This window comes from Elephas maximus, chromosome 4 (genome assembly GCF_024166365.1).
Source record: "Elephas maximus indicus isolate mEleMax1 chromosome 4, mEleMax1 primary haplotype, whole genome shotgun sequence".
NCBI classification, from domain to species: domain Eukaryota; kingdom Metazoa; phylum Chordata; class Mammalia; order Proboscidea; family Elephantidae; genus Elephas; species Elephas maximus.
The window spans coordinates 109,486,279-109,509,087 of record NC_064822.1 but is presented as its reverse complement, the minus strand read 5'-3'; the positions used below and the strand labels follow the sequence as shown (position 1 = coordinate 109,509,087).

The window sequence follows — 22,809 nt, the reverse complement described above, 5'->3', positions numbered from 1 at the left end:
GGGTTTGTTTACCCGGGAACCAGCCTGTAACTCCTGGGGAGAGGGGGGCGGAGAGGGGGGAAATGCCGGAGTGCGGGAGAGCGAGGCAACTCGGGGCTCAAAACAGTCAAATTCAAATTAAAAGGTCAAGGCACGATCCAGGTACTTTCCCTTTCCTCACCACCTCTTTTCCTCTCCTCTAATCCCCTTGCTTCTTCCCTTGGGGTGGGAGTAGGGTTGAGGTTTTGGGGGATACTCTGGAGGGCAGAGAAAGGGAGAAAAAGTTGAAGAACCCCAAACAAGACTAAAGTTTCTGCTTCCCTGCCTCTTCGTCCCTCGGGCTTAGCCCTGGGGGCTGGGCGCTCGGAGGACCGCGGGTCTCGGAGGTTGGTTGAGTTGTAGGTTCTCTGCGGGAGTTGGCTGGGGCTTCAGTGTCTGGGGTGAGCCAGGGAGGGAGTCACGGGTCACTTCAGGGCTGCTCGGGAAAGGAGGTCGCGAGTGGATGTAGGGGCCGAGGGGACGAGGAAGCGGGCGACCAGATGCGCCCGCTCCCCGACCCAGAGCTGCGGCCCGGACCTGGGGGAGTGGGCAGCTCCTGGGTCACCACCAGCTCAGGGGAGGGAAGGCTTTGGCCTTGGGGCCGGTTCGGCTACTTTGCTCCAGACCCTGGCGGCACTCGCTTTCGGCTTGACCTTGCCCCCACTAAAACAGCGAATATTTCCGGAGAGAAAGAGGGAACCTGCGGAACCTCTGCTGCCTTGGGAGAGTCACGTATCACATGGGAAACCAGAACATCACACTGGACAAAATCTGACCCAGAGAAGTGTCCTAAATAGCGGGAATGGGCCAGAGAAATTTTTGAAAGAAGATAAGGGATCCCAGTCTATTTTTGTTGTTTTTTAATAGAGGGAAGCGAGAAGTAGGGGAAACTTGTGTTTCAAATAGTTCCTTCCGCTTTTCCATCGCCTTTCTCCTAAAGCGAACTAAACTCTCCACCCCTTCCTCAGGAAACGGAATCCGGGGAATAACTTGTCTTTCCGGTCTCCCAGCATTTTTCTCTGAACGGAGCCTCCGGATTTGACTTTCCGAAGGGCTGGCGCCTGGCGGGGAAAGGACTGGAGCTCCCGGCGCCCTGGCGTGGAGGAGAGTGGAGACTGGACCGCAGTTAGAAAGGCCCAAGCCAGCGGCTGCAGGGAGGGGGCTACAGGAAGGAATCCATCGAATTCCCCCATCCGGGGGGCGAGAGGGAAGGTGCAGGGGCCCCTGAACCCCGGGAAAACTGGAAGGAAATGTGGAGTGTGTGACCGGGCTGGGCCGGCCAGGGGAGATTTGAAATGGTTTTGTGATTTCATTTTTAGGGGCGGCGGTGGACTCAGCTCGGGGGTTGGTCGGGGCAAGGTTAGGCTGTTTAGGCCCCAGAGGAGACTTGGGACAGCTCGGCCAGCAGCCAAGTCAGGGAGCCATTTGTCCCACAGCCCACCCCAAGGGAAGCCGCCCAGACTTTATGGCCACTCTGTTTGTATTATCTGCATAAGTCTTTCCCCACCAGTTTGATCGAAACTGTTCACTTTTATGAGGACCCAACGAAAATTCCCAGTCATATTTATCAGCCAGGGATAAAAATTTAGTATGGGAACGGATATTTTCTCATTTATGGGGTGATGAAATTAAAGACCAGAGCAATTGAGAATTATATGGCTTTGGGGGGGTTCCCTCCCCCCCTTTCACTTCTTTATTTTTCTGCCTGGCATGCCTGTCCCCGGAATTCCACCTCCCAGTTCCCTGTCCTTGCCCCCCCCCCCAGTGTGGGGGTCTAGTGGACCCTTTCCCCCACACCCAGGTGCCTCTTGGCCACCTCGGCTTTTTCTTGTTTATTTTATTTTTCCTCTGAATGTTGGTAGCTGAGGCTGAGGCAGCGCTACCGGAGCCTCAGCAGAGGCCAGGCTGGGATTCGGCCGGGGTGAGGAGAGGTCTGCCATAGGCACAGGGGACCAGTCTGAGCCCAGCCTGGGAGAGGGTGGGGAAGGCGGTGGCTGAAGGGCAACGGAGACAAATTCCAAGTTACCCTCAAAAACAAGAAGCCAGAAGCTTAACCTGGGGAACCAGCAGGGGAGCAGCGGAGTAACTCAGCCTCAGGTCCTGTCTCCCCCTCCCAGTCCAATTCCTGCTCAAGTCTACCCCTCACTTTAGCCGTGGAAGAAGGAGAGGATAGTGTCTCTTCAGAATTCGTGCTATTATTAACGGAAATAATACCTCGGGAGAAGGAACCTCCCGCCTCAACTCCCACTTCCTCACAAGAACGAATAGTGTTTAAAGTTGAAATAATTAAAAGTATGATAAACATTGCCCATTAATGAAAAAAGAAATCAAATTCATCAGCCTAAGTGGGACCCCCGGTGGGACAAATGTTTGCTTCTAATTACGCAGGATAAACGCAAACCGGGCACTGTTAAACAAGAGCCTGAAGGGCAACAGACTTGAATAACTTCTTGGGATTTTGCAGACTTTGGGATTCTGCCTCAGTGGAGGTAAAAAGAAGGAAGAAGTGAGGGTAAGGATCAGCGAGGGGAGCATTTGTGTGGGTCCCAAAAAATGCATCCAGGCCTGGGTCCCAGCCCTGCCCTATTTGGGCTCGGCCTTTCCCGAGGCCACAGGCAAAGGCCCTTTCCATCCTATTGTCTGGGCCTGGCGTTCAAAGGCACTAGGGCCGCCACAGCCACTCCGTGCTGCCAGGCGCCCACTGGCCCTGCCCTAACCGGCCAAGACCTTCCTGTCTGAGCCACCCGGGTGCCTGGATTAGGGCCCAAGGGAAGTCTCTGCATTGTAGAACCACCCCCTTCTGGACCTGTTAAGCCATTTCCCCAACTTCCCCTGGATGTGGAGAGACCCTGCACCTCTCGCCTGGCTCAGGGCTCCCTGACTCTTGCCTGGGTCAGGGCTCTCCGCCTCTTGCCTTAGTTGGGGGATGCGAAAATCCAGGGGCTGCAGGCTAGAGCAGAGCTCAGGCTGCACCTACGTCTTCACAAATCCCACCCATCCTGAGCCCTAAAGCCTGGGGCCCATCCTCCCGGCACCCAGACCCAGGAGGGGCTGCAGAATGAGCCTGGGCCTCCTCCCGCCTGTGGGGCTGTGAGCAAGGGAGAGGAGTAGGCACAGGTTCTGGAGATGCAGGCGTTTCTTGCATGATCCAGGAGGATCCGGCTGTTTGCAGGGGGCATGCCGAGGGTTGGGGCGCTAAGGGCTCCGTGTGAAAACTGAAGGAAAGAATAGAATGGAATCTCCGCTCTTTTCCAGCTCACAAAATACCCCAGAAGCACCTTGATTTCTCCATCAAAAATTAACAGCTTCTCTGTGAGGTTAAGGAAGTCATCTGGGAAATTCCAAACATGAAGTGAAAAATGAAGAGTGTCTCTCCCTTTGAGGTAAAATAATAAAATAAAACAATAATAAAGTGTGTGTATTGAATTCTCTTCAAGCAAAATGGAAAACAAAATAAAATCAGTGGTGGATATTGCCGTTGTCTTCTTTTTCCTCTCATTTTGGAGGCCCAGATGAAGCATTCTCTTCCCAAAACTTAAAGGCAAGATTTGCTTCTCTCGACTAAGTTGGAAGCAGGGAAATCCCAGGCAAAACGCAGAATGTTCAGAGAACCGCGGGGCGGGGGGCGGTATATTTTAAAACAGGTACAAGAGGAAGCAGAGAGGCCGAGACGGTTGGAGTGGCCTCTGGTCTACTCCGGAATTCGAAGCCGCCGGGCAGCCCGGCCAGCGGAGTCCGCTCTCACATCTGGACCTAGTACACATTTGTGCCCAGATACTCTGGAGCTGTGCGTCTATATGCGTGTCTAATTTGCACTTAATTGTGTGTACCCAGCCACAAATATTCACTTTACCCAAAATGCTCCCAGCGATCACCGTCTCCGAAGGCTGAGAAACCGCTTCAGTCAGACTGCTTGCTTCCTGGTCCTGCCGAAGCCGGCCAGTTATTTAACTTTTGTCTTCTGAATTGAAACCAGACAGCAAACACTTCGGAGAGAAGCTTTGGGAGGAGGAAATGCATAGGAGGAAGTGTTGGGGGGAAAGCTCCTGCTCCCCATTCTAATGGTTTGCTTCCAAGTTGACCCAGTAAGTCTGGTTTCCAGGCGAAGTCGGGGCTGCGGTTGGGCCGACTTGCTCGGGAGGAAAACCCTGCTCCTCCCTCACCGGTTAAATTCCTTTTCCAAGATCCAGAGCCCTGTACAGAAGCCTCAGCACAGTGCTGCCCTGCTTTCCTTCTCCTTTCTGTCTTATATGTTTCTCATCCTTTCTCTTTGCTTCTTTCTTTTTCTAATTTTCTTCCCTTCCTCTCTTCTTTTTTTCTGCGGTTCTTTTTTTCCTCCATTTCCCCCAATCCTTTGCTTTCTTAAATCGTTGTCCTCTTGATTTCCATATTTCTTCTTTTTTTTTTTTAACAGACAATTTAATCTTTGCTCTTTTCTTGCTTCCTCATTTCTTCCCCTCCATTTAACTTTCTTCCTTGGGCTTTCTTAGTTTTCTTTGTTGTGCTGGGTTGGGTGAGGCGGAAAGCACCAGGCTCCGTCACATCCCTCCTCTACCCCACTGCTGAGGCTTGGAGTTGACCTTCTCCCGCCTTCAGCCTTAGGTCGGCCCCTCACAAGGCGAAGTGTAGGGCTGCCTGCCGCCAGCCAGCCGCCTGGCCTCAGCAATCGCCATTACAAGGAAGGAAAAGCGGGCTCTGGGGCACTTCCCCACTGACACAGATAACTGCCCAAATCGTTCCTGGGGTCAGGTAATTCATTTTCATCACCCCAAAGGAGCCTTGTCTGCCAGGGCTGCCATTAGGGAAATCTTCCAGTCTGTCCTGCCGCCAGAGCTTAGCACTAAAATGGCCTCAATTTGAGTCCAGTTGGTGCCCCTGAGTCTGGATCAGGGGAAATGAGGGAGTGGGGTTCTTTCAGTCTCAGGTGGGGGCAGGTCCAAGGGTCACTGTGGGCTTGGCAGCCCAAGGGCCATGTCCCCACAAGGGCACCTTTGTTCTCCACACTTCCAGACCACGCAGCCCTGCAGGTCCTCCATCTTCCATCCTACAACTTCTAGGCAGGAGTTTCTGGCATTTTGAATTGTTTCTGTCTTCAAACCCATTGTTACTTTGCAGTCTGTGGGAATACAGGGCTGTGTGTACAGAGATCCTCCCAAAGCGGTGGTTTGAGTCAAGGTTACTGGTCTCCACTTTGTGCAGCAGGTGGAGATGTGTGTATAGGGGTGTGTGTGTGTTTGTGTGTGACAGAGAGAGAGGTCTAGTCCTGCTAATATAGGTTCCATCTCATTGTTAGGCAACCCCAGAAGACAATATCTGTATTTGTCCAAACTTTGGGGGGTTGTGAGGAGGGTGCATCTCTAGAGCAGAGTCTACAGAACTCTCTTGGAGGCCTGCAGCCTCCAATGCCAGATTGAAGGTTGACCCCAGCCTTCAAATCTTGTTTTGCCTTAGGCAAACAGAAGCAGCCCCCAACCCTCCCCCCCCCCACTGCCAAGACTCCAGAGCCCCTCTTTCCTCTCCCTCCCAAAGATCCTGATATTTCATTGCAAGGCAAGACCAAAACTTTAAGTTAAAAAAAAAGGGGGGGGGGGAGGGAAAGCTTGTAAAACTTTTATGCCAAACAAAGTTATAAAAACTTCCTGGGGTGTTGCCTCTTCCAAAGGTTTATACGAATAATAAAGAGTGTAGTCGCGTGTACACAGTTCTGGCCGGACTCTGAGTAGAGAGACTGCAACAAACAACCCCATCCCTAGGGCACCAGGAAATTCCAGGGGTTGCCCCTTCAGGGAATATTGGCCCAGAAATGGATTGTCCTACAGATTCCTGAGAGGGGCGGGGAGAGGGAAGGGGTGGTGCCCTTGACTCCCTTGAAGTTCAAAGTTCTCCTTTGCCCTGGTGTGAAAAGCCCTCTCTGCCCTCAGTCCACTCGAGAAATTAGCCCAAAGTAGGTTCTTTCCCTCTGGTTGAGGATTGGCTTCAGGTGTCCACAACTCTGCTTACTTTCCAACGCTTGGTCTGCACCTTTCTCACTTCGCCCAAACATGGGGATCACCAACCCCTCCATCTAGTATACCTAGAACCAACTTGTGGGCTTTCAGAGATGCTTGCTGGGGGTCATAACCCTTCTTACAAGGGGTCCTTGTGGTCCTGCCCCAGCAACCTAAGGGTCTGAGTGACAAAGGGACCCCAAACTCAAAGCTGCCTCCAACCCACTTCTCTTTTCAAGTCTCCTAGATTCTCCTTGCACCCAAAAGCCCATAGAAGGAGGGGGAGGGGTCCAGAATGCTCTCTCTCAGCCCACACCACTTAATACCCTTGTAAACTCCCACGTGCACTATAAACTTGGATTTTTACAACCAACATTCCTCCTTAGCTCCGGGAAACTTTGAACTCGGCCTCCGTTTATTTACTGGGGGGAGTGAGGGCAAGGGGGCTGGGGAGCTGGGAGCTGAGAAAGCCTGGAAGAGAAGAGGGAAAATGTGGGCAATGGGGTGATGAGGTGGGGAGGTCTGGGGTGTGCTGGGGGAGCCAGGACCGTCCACTGCAGGTTTGTTTACTATTTAGGGCGGAAGCGTTTTCTAACACAGGCCAGACTAGGTCGTTAAGGGCAAAATGAAACTGGGTTTAGAGGCGCGGGGGGTGCTTTATGGCGGCGTCTAGACGAAGATCTTTTGTTCCAGGGCAGCACCACGGCTGGAGGGGATTACCCCAAGAGGCTGAGCTCAGAGCGCCCCTGATGGCAAGGGGGGTTGGACATTCTGGGGGCCCAAAGGTGGGTTTGTTTGGGGGAGAAGAGATCCCTTTTTTTTCCTCCTTTTTAGAGGGTCACCGAGGACTAGTGAGTTCCCAGGCCCGAGTCACAGAAGCCTTTGTTTTTCTTTCATGATGATCCCCTATCCTTCAAAAACCGCTTCTGGAGCTGGGAATCTTCTGGGGCTGTGCATTGCAAGGAAAGTGGTAGCTGCAGGTTTTAAGTATTTTTCTCCAAATTTAAGATCCATTTAGAAATGAATACTTTGCTTTATAAAGCAGTTCATTCTATAGAGCTATCTCCATCCTATTTTACAGGAAACCTGGCTGGCAGGCCAATGTTGCCCAATATGGATAAATATACACAGAGAAGTCTCTCTCTCTCTCTCTCTCACACACACACACAGGATCCTCAGTTGCATTCCTGCAATAAATACTATAGGTGGTTACACACACCGCAGGATACAGGGCCTAGATGTGCGTGTGTTCAGATTTACTCCATATTACAGGCAAAAGTGTACAAATAATATTCCTTCACACATGCACTCCTAGGCACGTTGACTACAATAAAATATTTGTTTTGGGTATATAGGGGAACTGTGGGGCTGCATACACACTCTGGTTTGAGTATCTTGTCTCAGGACCCATATTTACAAATTAGGGGTTCAGATACAACAGTAGAATCTCTGCCATTAAAAACAGTGACCGAATCTAGATGTGATAGTTGTGGTGCTTTTCTTCTCTTTCATCCAACAGAATTATATCAGCAAAAATATTTTCTGTGAATGACACAACAACGATTCCAAAGAGAGGGCAAAGATGAGAGAATTGATCCCTAATCTGAGCCCCTGAATAATAAATCTGGGAATGCAGGCCACCAAGTCCCCTCACTGAAAGCACTAAAAGGGCCATGATCATCTTTACATGGAAGAAACACGCAGCAAATACAGATGGGTGTGGTGACTGCCCCCAGGAGGGTCACCTTCTTTCCTCCGTCTCTCCCTATGCCAACCCCTATAAAACAAGTCTCTGTGGCTTTCTACTCTGGGAGACCAATGTATAAACATCAGGGTGGCCCCAGCCTAAGATGTCTTGTTGTGTCTGGAGGAGCCTGGCCATTTGTGCCTGAGGGGAAGGGGCCTGGGCCCACCTTCCCACACCCAGGGGCCCCAGAGAGGAAAAGGAGGAGGAGGCTGGCTTCTCCTCCTCTCTCCTCCTTCTCTCAAAACTGTATATAAAAATTCCAGTACAGTCTTCGCATAGAGGGAGAAAAAAAAAAAAAGAAAAAAGAAAGCCTTACCCTCAACCCTACACATTTAACAGTGACAGACGGAGACATCTGGTGGGAGGGTGGTGGAGCCAAGAAAATTCCTATAAATTTAAATTTGATGATGGTTACAATGAATTCCACAACAAACGTGTACTTAAACGGAAAGCCTTGCTGGGCGTTTGGACACAGCTCAAGCTGCATGTGAGAAAGGAGAGCTTTAAGAGTAGCTGTGGAATGTCCTCAGCTTAGGAGCAGGAGGAAACTACTGCCAGGCTTTTGCCCCTGCCAACAGGGAGGTGGTGCAGGCCCGCAACTGGGGCCTACATCACCTCCACACTCCTGTCCTCAGGTTCCTGCCTGCCTGCTGCTGCCTCCTCCCCTGGAGTACAAGAGTACGGAGGGTTTTAAGAGGAGAGGGGCTAACGAAAGGGTCAAATAAAATAATAATATCGAACAGAAATATCTTTATTTGCCACCAAAAAAAAAATCACAACAATACTTCTGGGATGGAAGCAGGGTGGAGATTGCACATGCACACACACACTCACACACATGAAGAAAGATGGCTGATTTGAATCACTTTCCAGGCGCATCCTTCTCCCCCCAGTCCCTCTGGGTAGAAAGAACAGCTTGTGAAATGTATTTACAAAAAGTCAGGCCCCAGCACGGGAGAGGGGCCCAATCTCATCTCTCTACTGCCTCCTCCACCCCAATCTTTTTTTTTTTCTTAAAAAAAAAAAAAAAAAGGTAACAACTGCATAGACTACAGCTATAAATCCACAGAGTGGCACAGCTTGGAAAAAGGTTAGGAAACCTCAATGCACCACTTAAGAAATTTCAAAGGAGGACTCCGCACATTACTGGGAGAACAATTAGGCTCCGGTGGGGCCTGGGCTCAGACGGAGGTAGGACACGGACTTTGCACACCTAACACCAAGTTGAAGGTACAGAAATTTCACAGCAAGGCAGGATCACATTACCTGCCCCTAGCAGTGGGGCAGGTTGGGTAGGGGCGGGGAGCTCAAGAGATCTCCCCTCACAGACACGGAGTCTTAGCAGATCTTTTCACTTGGGCAAGGGAAGGTCTTTAGTTCAGGGATTGTTCACCTCAGGAGCCCACTACTCTCGCCCTTCCCCCCACCCCCCAATCCGAGCAGCAAGACATGGTCGCGAGGTGTATTTCCTTTTAAATAAAGAGTCTTGGCCTCAGCGCCAGCTTGTCCACTCGCCGTGGGTCAGACGCTTCCCTTCACCCCTTTCCAGCCTGGTCCCTGTCCCACAGCGAGAGTTAGACCGAAGGTGAAGGAAGTTCTAGAAGGAAGTGCCGGCAACGGGAGTGGGGGCCAGCCCTGGCCACTGTCCAGTTTTCCACCCGCGGAAACCAGGCGGGTTAAAAATAAAAATAAAATAAAATAATTTTCCCCTTTCCCCCTCCCCCAAAAGGGCCAGATCTGCGGGTTACAGTAGAGGATTTCCCGAGAAATACTGCAGCCGGTCTCTGCTCAGTTTTTTTTCTTTCATCCTTCTATTCTGAAACCAAATTTTCACTTGTCGGTCCGTCAGATTCAGCATCCGGGACAGCTGCAGCCGCTTCTCTTTGTTGATATATACGTTGAAGAAAAACTCTCGCTCCAGTTCCCGGATCTGAAATTTCGAGTAAGGGCAGCGCTTCTTGCGGGTGCGGGGGGCGTCTGGAGGGGGGAGGGGGCAAGTGCGAGGAGAGGGGGAGAGAGACACGTGAGACCCGGGAGACCTTAGCCCGCTGAGCGCTCAGCGGCGCTTCTCCCAGCCCCACCACCAGGCAGCCCTCCCGCCAGGCCGGCCGGCTCTCCTCGCACCCGCCCACAGTGCCTGGGGAAGCTGCGACCACCCTGCCAGGTCTTACTCATCCCAATCCCGTGCTACTGTGGGACCCGCTCCCCCTCCTCCAGGCGAGTTGGGATCTGAGGAAGAAGGAAAGCCAGCCAGGACCACGTGCGTCCCAGTGGACCCCCTGCCTGCGCCGCCTGGGCCCTCTGCCTCTTCCCGCACGGCCCTCCTAGTGGCTCTGAACACCCACCCTTCTCTTCCCTTAGAAATGTGGGGGAACCGCAGAGGACAGGCTCAAAGAAGGGAGATCGGGAGAGAATAGTGGGGAGGCGAGGAGGAAGCAACCGAGCAGACACCAAAGACACCAGAAGGCGCTTCTGGGGCCCTGGCTCCCCGGGTCGCGCGCTTGGCCGCTCCTTCCACGCTGCCGGGCTGGGCCCGCGCTGAGGTCAGGGACCTGGGAGAAAAGCTGAGACCCGGGGCTGGAGCGGAGAAGAGTCCTGAGTCTCCTCATCCCGTGCCCCTGCTGCCGCCGACCACCGGCTGCTCCGATTTCTTTTCGAGGACCCGCGGAAGCATAGTTTGAACATTTTCAAAAATAGTTTTGAAAAGGAGCCGAGCGGCCCTGGCTTGCCTCTCCAGTCCCAGGTTCTGCTCCATTGCCTCTGTCCCCCTCCTCTCCCCCTCTCCGGGTTTCTCCCGGTGTCTTTCCCTCGCCCTCCCCTTTCTCCCCCTCCACCCCTCCCCTCCCTCCCACCCCGGCAGTCCGGCTCCGCAGCCTTCCTTAAATGCTCCTCTAAGTTCACGATCAAAGTTAATATCACTCGCGATGGTGACGCTTTAAAAAATTTCACAGACCGAGGGAGATAACGCGAAGGGGGGTTCACCCGGCTTTTCCAAATAGTCATTCTCCCTCCCAACCCACCCCTTCTCCATCGTAAAAAGTCGAGTCGTTGGGAAAGAGGGCTTTGTAGGTTATAATAAAATCCTTTGAATGCTTATAAAAGTCCACATAAAATCGGACTGACCCAAAACATGAGGCAGTACCCGCTCCCCTCTCCTCCCCCCTACTCTCACTCTCCCTCCCTCTCTGCCCGCCTGGTCCCCGGCCGCTGCTACCTACTGGGGGCGGCTCCCTTAGCCGGCTCCTTGGCGGCCGAGTGGGCTGAACCGGACGAGCTGGGATTCGTGTTCTCCTCCTCGGCTTCCGCACCTGCTTCAGCCCGAGACGCCAGTCCCGAGGCCGGGGGCGCTTCGGGCTCCCCTTTGGCCTCGCCCTTGCCCGGGCAGGGGGGCTCCGCTGGCGGGTCGCCGCCGCCGCAGTAGGCGTTGTCGAAGAAGCGGTCAAAGGCTTGAGGCAGGACGCTGTTCTTGTTGACTGAGGAGTAGAAGCCGGCTGGGGTCGCGTGCGGGGCGCTGGGGTGGTGGTGGCCGCCGTAGGAACCTTCGTTTTTCATGAGGATCTCTGTGACAGTGGAAGGCGGCAGGCATTCCCGGTGCATGAGCTCGTCAGCCGCCGCATAGCAGGAGGGGTAGCTGTTTCGGTGGTGCCACTTGCCGGGTGGCTCCAGGCCGTAGGAGACCTCCCGGACCGGGGGCACTTGGGCCGAGTAGGGATAGGAGATTTGACGAGAAGGGGCCTGGGGCAGAAAAGAGGAGACCGTGGAGAACTCGGGCACGTAGTAAGTGCAACTGGGCAGATAGAGGTTGGAGGTGCAGCTCCCCCGCTCGCCGAAATCGGCTCCCCTCTCCTTGCGCGACGGCGAGCAGAAGTTGCCCAGGTTAACCGAGTTAAACATCGTTCTCCTCTCCTCCCGGCTCCGGATGGAGGTTTTGGACCCGATCTAGCGAGGGGGGAAAATTTGGGAAGGCGAGATGACGCGTTATCCGTCTTAGTCTCTTTCCCCAAGCACGTGATCCAAAGTAGATATTGTCATATATCAGTTCGCAGCACTTCGCAGACGTAGGAGGGGTTCTCTCTTAGGTAAGATCGGGGACGTTCAGGCGATTGGTTTGCAAACACCGCAGAAACATTATGAAAATCAATTGCAGATTTGTATTCGTTTTCCTCTCGTCACTCCCCTTCTCTCCATTCCACAGAGCGAGCAAAGGAGGAGAGAGAGGGTTGGGGTGGGGTGGGCGGGGGGGTGGGCGGGGGCGGCGGCTGGGAGGGGGTAATTGTATTTTTTCCTAGCTGCTGCTCTTTTTTTTTTTTTTTTCGGGGTTGGGAGAAGGAGGTGGGCTCTCACACATGGGGGGACCTTGCCTCCTCTCAGTGATCTGGTGTGGGCCTAGGACTTGTTTCCCTCTGCCTGATTCCACTCCAGAAGTGAATACCCCCACCCACCCGCCAAGTCTGGGGGACTCTTTCTTACCCCTTCAACCAGCAGAGGGTCAGTGCCTGTTTGCAAGAGTTTGAAGAATTCAGTTCTCCCGGCAGGGGCTGGGTGTAAAGATCCCCTTCACCTTTGTAGAGACTCCCTGGGAAGAGTATCTGAAGTTTCCCAAAGGTGAGCCAGCGCAGCTAGAAGCCACTGTCCCAACTTTGCTGGCTTGCTACTCTGCCGCCGACTAGGGACTCCGAATTAGTCATAAACGAGTGGTGAGCAGTGCGCCAGCCGCCCAGCCGGTGCCTGGCGAAGTCTGGGAAAAACCTTCTCTAATGTTGTGTTAAATATTTAGTATGAGAGAGTGGCCCTGGGTGAATATTTCATGCCTGCCTTTATTGTCAATCAATGCGCAGAAAGCTACATCCACTGTGGATTTTTAAATCCCAAATCCCAAAGAAAAGGGTTTGAGAATGAGAGCCATGTATCTTTTCTGTCGCAGCTCTGTGGGATGAGGGCTCAACCGAAGCCAGGAGGCTGAAAAGCAGCCCTGTGTCTGGCCGGAGAAGGGTATAATGGGGGGCCTGGGACTCCTACTGTTGTATGATTTGGGGGCTATGTGGTGGGTGGTGGGGCCAGGCTGGGTCTCCAGGACAGACTAGCAACGCAATGGAAGGGACCTGTGGATTCTGGGCGGGCAGGGTAGGGCAGGGCAGGGCAGGGCATGGCAGGGGCCACTCCCTAGTGGAAGCCCCCAGCCTGGCTTCCTGGAGCTGCAGCCATGCTTTGGTGCCTCCCTCTTGTTTCTCAGACCTGCCCTGCCCTGCCCTTCTCCATGTCTGCCCACCTCCTGGATGGCTATAGCCCAAGGGGCAGATGGTTCTGCCCTCCCTCTCCCCTCTCATACCTCTAGGCACCACAGGACACAGCTGGACAGAAGGCAAATTACTTTATTGAAAGGTTCTAGAGTGGGTGTAAGGGGCCAGAACAACTAGCTCTCTCGAGGCGCCATCAGGGCAGGATTTGTTTGGGGAGGGGAGGGACTGAAGCTCCCAAGAATTCAGCCCACTGTGCTCTCAGGGAAATTCAGAAATAGCCCCAACACTCTCTGTACCCCTAACTTGGTTAAAATTGGTTTCCACTTTTTAAAAAGTTATTTGGGTTTAATTTTCCTTACTGAAGCGGGAGGGGGTGCTGAGGCCCCAAAACCAGATGAGGACACAAAAAAATGGTAACTTGTCTCCAAATAACCCCCCCCCCACTTCTCCTTAACATTTCTGCCTTCCAAACTTGCTCTGCCTTTAGAACAATAAGTTGGGTGGAGTCCGCTTGAGACATTGGTTCCATCCTTGGGGTGGACACCTCAGAGTGGCTCTGAAATACCCAGAGATAGACCTCCAGCACCCCTCTGCCTGCTCAGAGCTGGGCACTGCTTTCCAAGCCTATCTTTGATCCTGGCCATACCTGAACTGAGGGCAAAGATGAGCTAGACTGGGATGGGGGGTGCTAAAGTGCGGGACTTCTCAGTCAGGAGGAGCAGGCCTCAAGAAGAAAAACTGTGGCGTTTCCTCTTTCGTCTAGCCCATTTTATAGGGCGAGCTGGGGCCAGCGTTTTAATTATAATGGTGGGGAACTATGGATGTGGCTTTTATGGGGTTCGAGCTGACCTCATTAAATTCGAGTTTATTGGAGGCAAAATGCTCCCCAAGCAGTGATAGGAACTGGCAAGAGGGAAGCAAGAGGTAGAGGTACCCCCATCTCTTGCAGAGGTGTGGGTGAGGGTCCAGAGGCTTAGCTCCTGATTTCCCTCGCTTTTCCCCCAAGGCTCTGCTTCCTCCCCCATCCTGGTCTCCAGGCAAAGTGGAGCCCAAGTCCCCAAGGCGAATTCAGCACCACCAGGGCTGATGATGGGGGGGGGCTTCCTGTGAGGAGACAGCTGTGGGCCTGAGCACTTGAATTTGACCACGAAAGTTTATTCCTAGGCCACCATAAAAGTGAGCCCAGTGGCTGCAAGGAGCTGCTGGAGGCCCTATTTCCTTGAAACAAAAAAGGGAGGCAAGAAAGAATGTCAAAGGATTTGATGTCCAGGAAACTCTGGGGTCTCCCAACAGAGGCTTCTAGGAAGCACTACTTTTCCCCTTAAAATAAGGCACGAAGTTTAAGATTTTTTTTCTAGTTTGAGTCTAACTTAATTTTTCAGCAGCTTAAAAAATCTTAGCAACCGGCAGTTGCTGCTAGGGTCAGGGAGAGAAGGCCCTGGCTGTTAAGGTCAGTGAGGTGATGATTGGCAAAAATGCCCATGGTGTGTGGTACCGACCTCCCTGCCCAGCCCTGGGTCCAGACCACCCCGAAGCCATTGGCTGAGCTGTCTGCCCCAGGCTGCAGCCTCTCACAGATGTTTCTGGGCTGAGGCAGCAGTGCCTTCCTTGACATGGCATCCATCTGGGTCCCCAAAATTCCTACCCAACAGCCCAGGCAGACCTCATTCTTAGAGTGGAGGCTTTTTTTTTTTTTTTTTTTGTCTCTCTCTCTCTCTCACTTTGTGGGCACCTCAGGCCCTCCTACCCGCCTGGGATCTTGCCTTTACCTGAAATCCGCAGCAGCAGGGTCATCCTGCCCACTCCACTGGCTCTTGCAGGCGATTGTGGTCTGGGTTGTTGCTGTGCTAGTCTAGCCAAGGCCATGGACTCAGAGCCTTTCCCTCCCACACCAGGGGCGGCTTCAGAAACAGGTAGTCTCCCAAATCTGACCTGGAAAGCTTCCAGCACAGCCTCTGGGTATTGTCACTTGTCTACCTCCTTCCCCTGTTCTGGGTTCTAGAGAACAAATTGTGATAGGGAAAGGGGCTCACCCCACAGACCATGAGCTGGGAGGAAAAAGGGGCCCGTCGTTAGAGCCTGGCAGGCTAAGACTGTGCGTGCGTTCAACCCTGCATGGAATCAATGAAAAGATAAGCTGAGAGAGTCCCATGCAAGGACACCCTCAGCAGTACCAAGGCTGGGCTGGTGGAAAAAGAAATCAGCTTGTACTTTTTGTGTACATTTTTCTCTCTTGGAGCATTATCCATGCATTTAATAATCCTTTTAGTGTGCTCTGGAATTTTCAGGCCAACAGTTTATCCTGTACCCAGGACACCCCTCAACCCCAGCCAGAGAACTGGAAGGAGGTGGGAACTGCCGGTTCACAGTCCCCACTTCTCCTCAGCTCTGGCCATTGCTCCAAGCCCAAGGTCTCCCAAGTCAGACCACCTAAGCCGGTGGACCTGCTCCAAGGAGGATGGTGAAATAAGGGCAGCTCCTCCAGCCCCAAGGCCCCACCCAGCTTCTTCCTCAGAGGGATTGTCCCAGGATGCTAACTAAGCGACCCCATTTCTCCCCATAAAAACTCCATTTTATGAGCCAGTTTCACTGCCCCCCTCACCAAATGCTCTAAAACGAAGGAAATGTCTTTAAAACAGTCTGGAAATGAAGCTGAGACTACTAGGCCTTGGTTCCTAAACCTGGTTGTAGCAGTACAGAAAATGCCTTTTCTGGGCAGACTTGCAACACTGGGCCACCTGAATCTCCGGCCTCACTGCGGGCGCCCAGCAGGGGCTGGGTTGGCCCTGAGCCGCCATTCCCCAGTTTTAGCGCCAACATAGGCTCGGACCCAGTCCGCGCTGATCAAAGTGAGCTCGCGGCATTTTTATGAGATCAACTTCAGTGACTCTTTACTTGTAATCAGACACCTGGGTTGAAAATGCAAAAGGGGACAGCCTATCAATCCAAAAGGAGAGGGAAAGAGAGAGAGAGGAGGGAGGTGTGGGGTGAAAAAATTCAGGTGACACATAGCAAGAAGAATCCGGTCATCAACAAAAAAGACCCTTTGCCTCTTGCAAGAAAGGTTTGTGGGCCTGTCCCAGCCTCCAAGCGCTGCCATCAGCCTGCACATTTCACACTGATTTCCGGAGGAGCCGGGAAGCCGGGGCTGGTAGCCAGGAGCCCTGACTCGCCTGTGTTCTGAAGCTTGATTCAAAATCTTCCACAGTGTGAACCCACCGTTTGGCTTGAGTGGGGCAAATGTGGCAGCCTGCGCTGGCCCAAGTCGGGAAGCTGTCTCCCCCATTTTGCTGCTTTCCTCTCTGCGGTCTCGGCGGTTCTCAACAGCCAGAAGTTGAGTTACAGGAAGATTCGCCAGAGATTTATCGCCTGGCCCCAAACTTGGAGAGCCTCGTTGCCATAAACAGCCGTCTATTGTCTAGACTTTTATCTCCGGGTATGGATCGTGCATTAGTGAGGCTCAGGAGACATGGGCCTGGCTCTGTGAGGAATTGTGCAGCAGGGCGCCTGCCCCTTGTTCCCCAGGCATTTCTGTGGGTAGGTTTGGGAAAGTGCACTAATTTGTGTGTGCTTTTGGCGGTAGGCAGGTACACCTAAGTGACCAAGGATGGAGGGCTAAGGTGGGGAAGTCCTGTGTGTCTGGGAACATTCTGGTGCGTGTACTTATGTGTTGGGTGAGAATTTGTCACGGTGCGCTTTGTTTCTGGGACATTTTAAGTGTTCCTGTCTGGGTTTTTGCAGGTTTTATTAACCTGCATCCGCTTGGCCTGTTTATGTCCCTTCGAAGAAGCAGATCTTCTGGTGTTTTTCAATATTGGGGCCCATTGTGTGTTTCGCTTCTCTGAGAACATGGGTTTGGATGGTATCTTCCCAGCCTTACCCCCTCAGATTCCCCCTTCCACTCTGGATCACACTTCAACCTTTGCCTTCCGCATGGTATCTGGCCCTGTTCCACCCCCTGCAAATCCCTAAATTTCCCAACTGGTTGCTAATTTTCTGTCACAGGCATGAAGCACATTTTTGCAGGGTGAAGACTGGCTATCCTGTCTTTCCCACACTAGGTGGAAGCTCCCCAACTCAGAAACCCCTTCGCTTCCTGGAGCTCCCCTTTCCAGGGTGGAGGGGGCATCAGAAAGGGTCTCCCCAGTCCATTTCAACCTTTAAAACACATTCCATGGAACTCTAGGTACTGTCAAAGAGGGCCTGCCCTGTCCTTTGGGGAGGGGGCTACCTGGCAGCAAATTTCCTCACCCAGGCCACCCTCTCACCTCCTGAGCCTAAGGAGTGGGATTTAAGTGGCACTTTGCCCAGATTAAATATCTGCAGGAGGGATGCTTATCGCCTTACATCTTGGGGTCAGAAGCTGTTTGGAAAGCCAGAATCCTTTAACACCAAGAGAAATAATGAAATCCTCCCCTTTTGCTTTTCATTATCAGAACTCGGGGTGGGAGGGGAGCCAGCCATTGAGGCCTGGGAGCTCAACCGACCACCCCCTCTGCTCCTGGCTGCTCCCACACTTGAAGCAGGCCCCACTTCAGGTCCCTAGTAGCCCTTAGGTGCCCTCACACAGGTAGGAAAGTGGGAGGGGGCTGATCCCAGAGGGCAGCGTTCCAGTTGTAGAGGCTGCAGGGGACAACAATCAGGGACTTGTGGGTCATCAGATTTAACCCAGCGCCTCAATCATCGCTCTCTGAGCATCTCTTCCTTACCTTATCGTTAGAATTCCAATGACAAAAGCGATGGCGAGGCCGAAACAGGGCTCCCCCGGCTCAGAGGAGGCTAAAACAAGCTGTGAGGTCCGGGAGAAAGGAGGTGAGTCCTCCGCAGATACCCCACACCAGCCTTTCTCTCACCCAGAGCTATCCTGGAGAGGGAATGGATCCCAGTTCCGGCTCCTTTCTCCGGGCGACTGCCCGTTGCCTGTCGCCAGGGCCGCTGCTGCCGCCACCGCGGAGCTCACTTTCTGTCTCGCCGACCAGCTGCGGCGCCACCTCATCCTCGGTCTCTCCCTGCCTCGCTCCATTCCTGCCCCCCTCCCTCAGTCCAACAAATATCTAATATCCTTGTTCCTCCGCACTCCAGGCCTGGGCTGAGCCCGCGCAGAACACGCACTTCGCTGCCGCAGAAGTAAGGGATTCTCGCGCGGGCGCGTTGTGCTCCCGGGCCCACCGGCTGCAGCCGCCTTTGCTAGTTGCAGATATGACCCTCTTCTTTTTCGCTTCCCTGCTTCTTCCCCTTTATTTCAGCTTCTGGATCTGAGAAATAAATAAATCCAAGGCTTTGACCGCCCCAGCCTTCCCGGCCCTGCTCCCTCTCGTCTCCTCCTCCTTACCGAGTGTACCGGCCTTGTTTTCGGACGGAAAGGTAATATTCAGACACGTAAGTTGTAAATGAACTTTTCTTTATGACGTTTAATTTTCTCTCGAATTCTTACGTCCTGCCCCGCTTGGCGGTGGAGTGGAACCGATTTAGAAGTCTGCAGTGGGAGAGATGGGGGAGACCGAGCCCAGAGTTATGGGCAGTGAGGAGATAGAGAAGACCGAGAGATACGGAGAGAAAAGTGGAGGGTGGCGGGGGGGCGGGGAGAGACGGGGAGGGGACCGGCTGGCGGGGAGCAGAGCTAGACAGAGAGAAAAGGAGAGAAAAGTTTCCCGGAGTCTTCATTAGCTGACTTCCCTGTCTGCCGCCTCTCCAACCGGCCGAGCTCACCCCCAATAAAGAAGGAAGGGGGGGTCTTTATTTTTTTAAGGCCCCAAAGAGACCGGTGTTTACAAGTCCAGAAATGCTACGGCCACGTCCTGGCAGAGAGAAAGGCTGAAATGGAGGACCGACGCTTTCCTTATAAGGTACGATGCTAACTTGACCTTCACTTTGTCATGGCGCCACCCGCCCACCCAGACTGCTGCAGACAGCCGAGCTGAGCGAAACCAACCGCGGACCCTCGTTTCTGCCTCCTACCCTCCATCTCTCTTTCTCACACAGTCTTTTTCTTTTCTTTCTTTCTTTCTTTTTTTTTTTTTTTATCTATTTCTCTCTTTTTATCCTTATTTTTCTTCCATTTTTGACCCTTTTCTTTTTCTTTTTTTTTTTTTTTGCTGCCTTTTTTTCTTCCTGCCTTTTTCCTTTCACTCATTCTTTATACTCTTGCCTGCCAGTTTCATGGCTTCAAACTTCCATTTTTTCAAACTCCTGGCTCTCTGGCACTGCCTCTATCTCAATCTCTCTGTCTCTGCCTTTCTTTCTCTCTGAGCCTTCTGGTTTCTTGGATCTCAAAAAACAACAAAAATATTTTTAAACCTCCTCCCCAACTGATCTTCACAACCCCAGCCTGGCTTCTGCCTCCACCCAGGTGTCCCTGGGGAGGCGGCTGTATGAAAGAAAACCAATTTGGGGTCAAAGGAGGCTTTTCTCTGGGCCCAGTGCCCACTTGGAGTTGACAATGAACTTGGTTTTGATAAAATCCTATCTTCCCCTTGTTGGTCTCACCTGCCAAGTCCCAGTGAGCCTGATGGCCTTGGGCTGTGGGTGAAGCCATCTATAGATAGGGGTAGAGGGAGAGCAGGCCCCACAGATCCAGAGACTGAAGGGGATATTCAAATTCAGAACTGTTATTTGAATTTCTCTAAGCTCTTAGCCCCTAAAATCCTAGAGATTTTCCATAAGACAGCTGAGGAGGAAATTTACAAAATTAGGGATTTCTAGAGATTTACACACGTAAAAATAAGAAAAAAACTACCAGGGCCTCTCTATCTTGCACTCCATGGCCTCTTGCTTCCTGTCAGGCTCAGACAGAGCCACCAACATTAACTCTAATCATATCTTGTGTGGCTATAAAATAATACTATCAACACCCCTGTAATTATCTATTATCCACTTACTAGTGATGATTACAATACTAGAAGAGGCAGGTCTATGCAGACAAAGTAAAGCAAAGTAATTATATTGGAAAATGAAACTGGAGCACTGTAAGGCCTTCAAAATCTCTTGTGCCTTCTTGCGTCTGTTCCAGAATCTGTTAGCTTTTGCCTAGGGCTATTTTGTGGGGAACTAGGGTAATACTGGGAGACCCTGCCACCTCCTTTTCCTCTATAACTTATATACCTCTGGCCCTCCTCCTCTGCACAGCCACCAGAGAGGGTCAGACAATAAAAGGAAAATACTTTCTCTCTCTCCCCCTACAATTATCCGGATAATTGCATGAATTCTTCCTTGAATACCGCTGTGTAATCAGGGTCAGGATTTCAGCAGGAAGTGCGGGGGACAGGATTCCAAATGGGGGAAGCTGAGAGAATCCTGCGTTCTTACATTCCCAGACTTTATAGTTCTGTCTAGTGTTACATTGTTTCTTCAGGCAAAGATCTTTGTTCCCCTTCAGTCATATTTCTCCCTTCCCCCCTCCCTTTCTTGTCCTCTTACCCCCCCTCCACCTTTTAGGTCCCTTTAAAGGAGACCCAGATCATCTCCTGCTTTTAATAGATGACTATAAAGTAAAAATTTCCCCCTGCCCTTTAATATCAATATCTCTCCATTAAGTATGAACATTGGTGAGAATAAACAAAATTAAGTTCTACAACCCAAACCAGCAATTACACCCAAGGTTTTTTTTTAATTTTATTTTCAATGGATCAGCCTTATCTGGGGTGTTCACTCGGCAGCAAGATAACCAGGTGATATTTATTGCTTTATTTTTCTTCTCCCTCTTTTTTTAAACAAGCTCGCTGGGGCCAGAGCCAGCGCCAACCTGGTAGAAAAAGCAGCCACCAAGCCCCAGAGCAAGCCAAAGGAGGGAAGAGAGCGCCAGATGGAGATGAAAGGGAACCGCAGAGAAATACAGGGAGAGGGGCACGGAACAAACCGGGCTTTGGGCAACGCGGGCACTCACGGCCAGAGGTTTATATACTTTTATTTTTTTTTTTAATCTTGTTCTGGGGCTCATAAAAAAAAAAAAGAAAAATTCAGGGAAGGGGGAGAGAGAGGCAATTACTTGGTCCTTGGTCACAGCATGAACGCCGCAAAAGGAAAGAACTCTGGATAAATACAAACAGGAGCGGGTGCCAGGGCCAGCACCCAGCTCTGGTCGGTCAGCCGCTGCCCCGCAGACTGCTGGGCTGGGTCCTCGGAGCCCCCCCTCTCGGCAGCCAGGGCTTCCTCGCGCTCCTTATCATCTCCATCTTTATGATGAGGCTTGTTAACAAGACCAGCCAACTGGCCACGCACATCTATCTCAGCCGCTTGGGCTCAGCTGAGCAGCCGCCGGCCGGCGGGGGTGGGGGGGTGGGGGCAGGGAATCGCAAGGTGTTAATTAATTGATTCCTTTTTTCGACAGTAAAATATGGCCGTGTCTACACGGAACCCGTCAACTCATAAACAGTATCTCTGCTCTTTGTGACTGCACAGTCCTTGAAGGTATTTTTCCACAGGCATGAATCTGGGAGTCCTGATTTTCAGCTGCTAAGGAAAGACCCAAATGAGACTAATTTTTAGGAGATCAAAAGAGTTAATTCAGCACCCCAAAATGCTTTAGGTTATTATTGCCTTTCAGAAAGCATTGGGAGTGGGTCTTGTAAGAGGAAAACTTGGGTTATTGAATCACCTTTCCCTGCTGCTTGTGTAGACCTGGCCGATAAGGATGGGAGCAGGAGGTGAGTAGGCCAGGATACTTGGCTGCCCTGGCTGTCTTTGGAGGAAATAGGGGTTTCTCTCCGGTTTAAGAGGGACATAAAAGCCAAGGTCCAGTCTTTGCTTCATGCTGTTCCCTAGACTCAGAACTGAAAAATAAATTAAAAAAATTTTAAACAAACCTTAGCTAGTGGGGCCTCCAGGAGCTCCTGAGCACTCATCACAAAATCAGGATTCAATCTGCCTCTTACAACGCCTGGCCAGGCCGCTGCCTCCCCCACCCCATTCCTAAATGGCCTGCAGAATAGCTCTATAATATATTTATATTAGATTTAGAAGAATGTGTCCATACAGGCATGATGTAGCTTACTGATCTAAATATAGACCCCGACTTCAGACAGGAGATACAGTGGGGAAGCAGAGAAAGGAGACTCTGATTATATAAATAACATATGTGTAGACATAGAAGGGGGCTTTAAAAGATGGGAATAATAGACAAACAGATATACAGAAGGACGAGAAAGAGGCGCAGCTGATGGAGATTGTCATGGCCAGTGCCTGAGCTTTCTCCTGCTACAGTTTTTATGATCGCCTGAGAAATGTGTATTGTAAATATAATGATCTGTTAACCCAAAGAACGTACTTTCAATGTATTTATGTGTTTGGTACATGTACACCATGTATGTAGACGTAATTTACAGAATCTATTTTCTGTACATTGGGTAGATAGGCGTTTTGTGTACATACGATAGGATGTGTTTTCCATGCAATATTTTATGTGGAGATATTAATATCTGAATGCATTTTTCACACACTGACTTTACATGCCCTATGGAGTGTATAAGCAAATGTAGCTAAACACATGTTTTTAGCTAAGTAGCTAAGTATATACTTTGTGTGTGATACATGCAAGTATACTGTTTGTACAGGTAAATGAGTTTTTGCACCTGGTAGATACACATGCTCTATGTAATCTTTTCCCAGTAGATTGCTTTCCCATGAAGTCTTAAAAAGTGCCTCTGTATGTATATTTTTAGAGAAAAGTATTTCCCACACACAGAATTTACATGACATATAGGTAACAGTGCCATTTAGAGTGTTTTTCAATATACTATACTCGTTATACTTGTTATGGTGGCTAGTACTCAGTGTGTATTTTAGTGAACATCTTTTCCTCTCCTTACGTGGACTATGCACC

General features: G+C 51.4%; 1 protein-coding gene and 2 long non-coding RNA genes across 3 annotated transcripts; 2 read left to right on the top strand and 1 right to left on the bottom strand.

The window, feature by feature from the left end:
• The first annotated feature begins 60 nt into the window (after positions 1-60).
• LOC126075509 (uncharacterized) lies at positions 61-4,126 on the top strand. Its single transcript, XR_007517214.1, has 3 exons — positions 61-141; positions 987-2,530; positions 3,274-4,126. It is a non-coding gene; the product is annotated as an uncharacterized LOC126075509 (long non-coding RNA).
• A 5,370-nt stretch (positions 4,127-9,496) lies between these two features.
• HOXC11 (homeobox C11) lies at positions 9,497-11,646 on the bottom strand. The gene is made up of 2 exons (XM_049883314.1): positions 10,971-11,646; positions 9,497-9,729 (listed from the first exon to the last, which is right to left on the bottom strand). Exons 1-2 carry the CDS (start codon positions 11,644-11,646, stop codon positions 9,497-9,499), a joined length of 909 nt encoding a protein of 302 aa, XP_049739271.1.
• A 6,598-nt stretch (positions 11,647-18,244) lies between these two features.
• Positions 18,245-20,857, top strand: LOC126075511 (uncharacterized). The gene is made up of 3 exons (XR_007517216.1): positions 18,245-18,356; positions 18,742-18,838; positions 20,707-20,857. It is a non-coding gene; the product is annotated as an uncharacterized LOC126075511 (long non-coding RNA).
• Positions 20,858-22,809: the final 1,952 nt, after the last annotated feature.